Source organism: Poromitra crassiceps, assembly GCF_964638095.1.
Source record: "Poromitra crassiceps genome assembly, chromosome: 11".
Taxonomy (NCBI): domain Eukaryota; kingdom Metazoa; phylum Chordata; class Actinopteri; order Beryciformes; family Melamphaidae; genus Poromitra; species Poromitra crassiceps.
Window position 1 is genome coordinate 19,338,270 of NC_139643.1, and position 6,690 is coordinate 19,344,959.

Genomic DNA, 6,690 nt, shown 5'->3' on the forward strand with positions numbered 1-6,690 from the left:
CCTCTTTCCGCACATTTAAAAAACTGCGAAATGAGGCAAATCAGCTTGTTAAGAAAGCCAAGGCAAACTTCTTCAGGGAATCTATAGCAGAAAACAAAAATAATCCTTCACAACTATGGAAAACCTTGAAACATCTAGGGCAAAACAACAGACTTAGGACAAAAACCATAAATAAGACCCTGATTATAGATGGCACAGTTACATCAGATAAACTTAAAGTTGCAGACTGCTTCAACAGGTTCTTCACCACTATAGCTGACACCCTGGTAAACAAACTGCCGACTTTTACAGGGGTCTTTGGTGAGAGCCATGTTGATTCATTCTACAAAAAGATGAACGTTCAGAAAGATGCTTTTTCTTTTACAGAAGTGTCTGAGGGGGAGGTGCTTAAAAGACTCAAGGCCCTGAACCCATCTAAAGCAACCGGACTTGATAATATCCCGTCCAGGTTTCTAAGAGATGCAGCTGAAGTCATCACCCCATCTATAACGTTTATAATTAATATGTCCATAACACAAGGCCAGGTTCCACGTGAATTCAAATTGGCTAAAGTGGCCCCGTTACACAAAAAAGGAAGCAAATTAGAACCAGGCAATTATCGTCCGGTTTCAATTCTTTCTTCAATATCCAAAGTGATCGAAAAAGTCATTTTTGATCAGATAGATAGTTATCTATCATTGCATAATCTGCTGTATGAATTCCAATCTGGCTTTAGGAAGTCACATTCAACAGACTCCTGCTTGCTCTATTTAAACGATTTCATAAGGCAAGAAGTAGACGCTGGTAAGTACTGTGGGATGGTCATGCTGGACCTTCAGAAGGCATTCGATACAGTGAACCATGACATCCTCCTGTACAAGCTCAGGACCTTGGGATTTAACAGCACCTCCCTTAAATGGGTGGGGTCTTATTTAAAGGGAAGAGAGCAGGTTACCGATGTGAACGGTACCTTGTCCTCCCCTCTCCCCCTACAGTGCGGGGTGCCTCAAGGGAGCATATTGGGTCCACTCTTTTTTCTAATTTATGTAAATGATATGAAGTCGGCATGTGACTGCAACCTATTTCTCTTTGCGGACGACTCGGCTCTCCTGGTCTCCCACAAAGAGAAAGAGCAGGTTGAACTTATTCTTAGTAATGAACTCCAGAAAGTAAGTAGGCCTACATGGCTAGTAGATAATAAATTATCTCTCCACCTAGGAAAAACCGAGTCAATTCTGTTTGGCTCTAACGCCAAACTCAAAAAATCCCCTGGCTTCACCATCACAGTCGACAACGTGACCGTTGAAAGCAAGGAGGAAATCACATACGTATCTCGGCTGTATCCTGGATAATAAAGTATCGGGATAGAGTATGGCTTTAAAAACCATCTCCAAAATAAATCAGAAGGTTAGATTCCTGGCCAGACTTTCCTCCTTCCTAGACAAAAGTACTCTAAAAATTCTGGCGGGCGCTTTGATACAATGTAACTTTGATTACGCATGTACCTCCTGGTACACCGGCATCACCAAGGCCCTCAAAAACAAGCTTCAAATATCACAAAACAAACTAGTACGGCTGTTACACTCTCTCCATCCCAGAACCCACCTCCTGCCTGGCCACTTTTCCAGCCTCAGGTGGCTCAGAGTGGAGGAAAGAGTGAATCAAATTAAGCTGTGCCTGGTCCATAAGATCTTGCATAACTTGGTCCCTAAATATCTCCAAAATTATTTCATCAAGGTAAGCGATGTCCATAACTACTCCACCAGAGGGAGCTCCCACAACGTTGTCCCCACTAAATTTAAGAGTTGTATGAACAAAAACTCTTTCAAATACTCAGCCGGGCTGCTGTGGAACAGCCTTCCGGACAGCCTGAAGCTGATTGACACATTGAGCAGTTTCAAAATTTCTCTCAAAAACTGGTTCATGGCTGGTTCTGGAACATAAATGTAAATATTTTGAGTATTGTTAATTTATAGCCAGTTTAAAGTTATTTTATTTATTTTAGACAGATTGTTTTTTTGTTTTTGTTTTTTAGCCTTTTTAATGTGTTTTTTATTTACGGGATTGGGTCTTGTTACAAATGTCTTTTATATTGCTTTTGGTAAAACTGTTTTTAACATCTTAAATGTTTTTTTAATAGTCTATATGCTTGAAGTAGTTTTATGTTTCTTTGTTGTTATGCCTGTTTTTATGTTGGTCTGAGTTGTCTGTCCGAGACCAAGGACCACAATGGAAACAAGTCCTCGGACTTTATTGTGTTTTTATCCTTGATGATGATGTATGAGTGGCATTAATATTTCTGTGTATGATGTGCTCTTCCTGTTTCATTCATCGAATAAATCAATCAATCAATCAATCAAGAGTACCCAACTGGTCACAAACACAACAAAGAATCACTAAATCTCCATCAGCTCTGACACCACTCTTACATGGGTTCCTCTTGATCACTGCTGGGTCCAGTTTGGTGACGATGTCCTCCTTGACACCAGAGAGCTGAAACACACACTCGTACTTCCCCCAGTCTTCAGGTTTGACTGATGAAACGTTCAGCTGAACGCTCGTCTGGAAGGTTCCATCGTGGTTGGGGAGGATCTGTCCCTGGTCCATGAGGTCCTGAAGCTTCTCTCCATCTCTCCTCCAGAACAACATGGCTCTGTCTGGGTAGAAACCTGTAGCATGGCAGCTGACTGGAGAGGAGAGAGACTTCTGGAGGAGAGACACTGGGGGAAGAACTAGAGAGAGGGGGGGGTGCAATGCAAGGAGGGAAGGAGTGATGGAGGAAGAGAGCAGAGTGGAGGAGAGAAAGGGGGAGTGGAGAAAAATTGGGGGAGGGGTGGAAGATGCAGAGGGAGAGATGGAGAGAGAAGAGAGAGGGAGAGGTAGAGAAGGGAGAGAGTGAAACAGAAAGAGTGATGTTGTGAAGAGGGAGATAAGGGGCGAGAGAGAGAGATGGTGACAGAGGGAGGGTGAGAGTTAGAGGGAGAGAAAAAGAGGAGAACGAGGGGAGGGGAGGAGAGAGAGAGAAAGGTAGAGTGAGATTGAGACAGACAGAAAAGGGGATAGTGACAGAAAAGGCAACATCTTTGCATGTTTTGAGACTCAGCACCTCAACCTCAACCAACCCTACAGCCTGAGGACAGCCCACAGACTTTCTGGCCCAATCAAATTAGAACAAGACAAAATGAACTGAACACTTATTGGAAAGACACCACAGAAATGTGCAGGGGCATCATAGTCTCTCAAGCCAGACTGTTCTTCTCATTCTGCGAATGCAGCTTAAACAGTCTGTAAGTCACACCTACAGAACATGGACAAAGGAAGTTGGGAAGGGCGATGGGGAGGAAGTTTGAACCGATGCAGGTGATTAGAGAAATACGAGCGGATCCCCCTATCGCTCATTATTTTCCCTGAGCTTCTCTTTCTGTTTTGACCAAGTTTTCTGTGCTCCGAATTACAGACGTTTAGAGACGTTTAGAGACGTGAGAGCCACCGTCTGTTTTAAGAGACTAGCGTCCCGGTGGTTCACCAGAGCACGTATCACAAAGGCTTAGTCCTTCTCACGGCCGGCCAGGGTTCGAATCCCACCCATGGTCCTTTGCTGCATGTCATCCTCTCTCTCTCTCTCTCTCTCTCTCTCTCTCTCTCTCTCCCCCACCTTTTCTGTCTGCCTACTGTCCTAAGATGGTGGTCCAAAAGTGTGCGATAACCTATCGTAGTTTTGTTGAGCCTTTTTGTTTGGTCCTGTCTCTGTGTACGTGAACTCTTGAGGATGATCTTCACGGAGCCTTCACACAACCACATCTACTGAGCTGTCTGAAAGATGGAGATGTTTCACCTGGGCTCTCACAACACAACAAGCCAGGTGAGCAACGTCCTTCAGTTGCAGTGTTGCACCGTTCAACAAGCTCATATTTTATATGGTGAGCTGAGGGCAGCCTTTTGCAAATCCATCAACGTACGGTGTCAAAATACAAATAAACTAAATAAGCCCTGTTTTTTCATGCCAATAAAGCTCAGTGACTTGAAAGTGAAAGAGATACAAAGATACACATGTAACCCTGTGTGTGTGTGTGTGTGTGTGTGTGTGTGTGTGTGTGTGTGTGTGTGTGTGTGTGTGTGTGTGTGTGTGTGTGTGTGTGTGCTGGTTCATATTCACTGTCATGTTTCTGTACAAGAAACAGAAGAGACAGATGAACATTGTTGTGTTGATGAAACTACATCAGGTCATGTGACTCTACCTGTTCTCTGCAGAGTGCTCTTCCCATAGGACACCCACCACTTCAGCCAATCAATGCAGGTCTGTGAATAATACTCCTTGGCTGCTGCTAACCTAGCTGTGTCTTTATTCCATCTCTCTGTGGTGATGACAGCCTGTGGTTTAGCAGCGATATATGTCCATGTTGTCATGTTCAACACAATAAAGTCTTCTCCATCATAGCCACGCTGACTGAAAGCAGTAACTTCTCCTGTCTCATCATCCCATTCACAGCCACACATCTGCTGGAGGGTGTGGACACCTGAGAGAGAGAGAGAGAGAGAGAGAGAGAGAGAGAGAGGAAGGAAAACCCTCTGTATCAAACAGCTGAATGTTGATGGAGAAAGGTTGGCCTATGATGTGTGTGCATCTTTGTGTGTGCGTCTTGTGTGTGTGTGTGTGTGTGTGTGTGTGTGTGTGTGTGTGTGTGTGTGTGTGTGTGTGCGTGCGTGCGTGCGTGCGTGCGTGTGTGTGTGTGTGTGTGCATGCGTGTGCACACGTGTGCGTGCACTGCACATTATAACACTGAATGTAACACTGGCATCTGTGTGACTGTGTTCACCTTTGTTTTATAGTAGAGTTATTGTACATTTGAGTCATTAGAATATACTGAAGTTTCGGGCTGGGCAATATGGACAAAATCAAATAGCACAACATTTTTTATCAAATACCTCATTGTAGGAATGACTATTGGTGCTTTCACAACATATTTACACAGAGAGGTTTTTCATCAATAATCATCAGTAATGTGGATGTATAATGTGGGTAAAGACAAATCATGTGATTTAGTTGTACCACTTTAGCGTTGGCTTATGTTGTACTGTATATTTAATATCTTGTGTGTCATGTAAGCCCATGTGGGTTTTGACACAATTAATAAAACAAATCAATCAATAATATAACAGCTGGAAGAGTCTGGTAAGTTCATAAAATGACATCACTTTACTTTAAAGCAGGAAAAGACAACACTTATGCAGTATCGCCATATTACGCTATCAAATAACTAAGATATCTAGTCTCATATCACAATATTGATATAATATCAATGTATTGCCCAGCCCTGTGTGTGTGTGTGTGTGTGTGTGTGTGTGTGTGCGTGCGCGTGCGTGTGTGCGTGCGTGACATGTGTGTGTGCGCGCGCCCGTGCATGTGTGCGTGAGTGTGTGTGTGGGTGAGAGAGAGAGAGAGAGAGAATAATGAGAGAGAGAGAGAGAGAGAGAGAGATCTGTGTGTGTTTGTGAGCATGTGGGAGAGCGAGACAGAGGGTTTGTTTATGTGCGTGTGCGCGCCGCACGTGCACGCATGCTACATCACACTGCTACTTTAGAACAATCCAGGAGTGAAAAGTGAAACATAAACAAACCTCCAGTTTGGTTAAAGCGCTGCTTTATCTCCTCAATGATGTTTTTGAAGATCCGCTGGCTCCTCAGACACGTCTCAGTTTCTCTCTTCCAGTACTGTGGATAATCTGCAATTGCGTTGATCATCCAGTCCTGTTTGGGTTCTGCTCTATTGGTGTTGCTGTCACAGTGAAACACCTGAACTCCATCAACAAACCTGACTTCCACAAACTCTGTGCTGTTTGTGACTCCAGAGGATCCAGTGCTGAGATACTTCAGGGAGTGAAGCACTGTGGGACAAACAGGGAAGGAACTCAGGTTTTAATTTACATTTTTAACACGTGCGCTCACGTACACTACATTATTAAACACAACAAAGAATTTCAATCTCAGTTCAATGAGACTAAGTAAATCAATCAATGAATCAATGAATCAATGAATCAATCAATCAATCAATCAATCAATAAATAAATAAGTAAATATATAAATAAATAAATAAATAGATAAATACATACATACATAAAATAAATTAATAAATTAATAAATTAATAAATTAATAAATTAATAAATTAATAAATTAATAAATTATTAATAATAATGATAAAAAAAACTGTTTCAAAAAGTAGCCTAAAGAATAGTTTTAATTAATTTAGTAAAGGGTTGGTATCAACACAGGGCTAATGAGGGACTTGGAATATACCAGAAAAGCAGCCCCGGTGCCACGAGCAGGCACTAGGTGGCAGTGCCCGCTCACTTCGCCACTGTGCCCGTCCACTTCCATGAGAGGGAATTCGCATATTCCCCAAGCATGCTTTAGTAGCAAGCAAAAATATATCTATTATATATCTATTACATCAATCATCCAACATCTGATAACTCCACGGCCAGGAATGCGCACCCCCCCCCTCTCCACTATCTCCAACCCTCGCCGCGAGGTCACTCTGCTACCAGACGACACGTCTCATCAACAACAATCCCTGTTGCCACAACTCGAGGTCAGCCGACTAGACGAAACATCTACTGCCATGCAGGCTATCTCAGCCCCCCCCCCCCCCCCCCCCCCTTCGGGGCCTCTACTCCCCTCCGCCAACTCCCAGTTCATCAACAACCAACCAT

General features: G+C 43.2%; 1 protein-coding gene across 1 annotated transcript in view; it reads right to left on the reverse strand.

The window, feature by feature from the left end:
* Positions 1-5,721, reverse strand: part of LOC310784874 (major histocompatibility complex class I-related gene protein-like) — a gene marked incomplete at both ends in the record, with an annotated part of 86,277 nt that extends 80,556 nt beyond the window's left edge. The window contains one exon of the mRNA XM_083645910.1: positions 5,598-5,721. Within this exon, the coding sequence (XP_083502036.1) occupies positions 5,598-5,721 (124 nt within the window). The remainder of the gene's footprint in view (positions 1-5,597) is intronic.
* Positions 5,722-6,690: the final 969 nt, after the last annotated feature.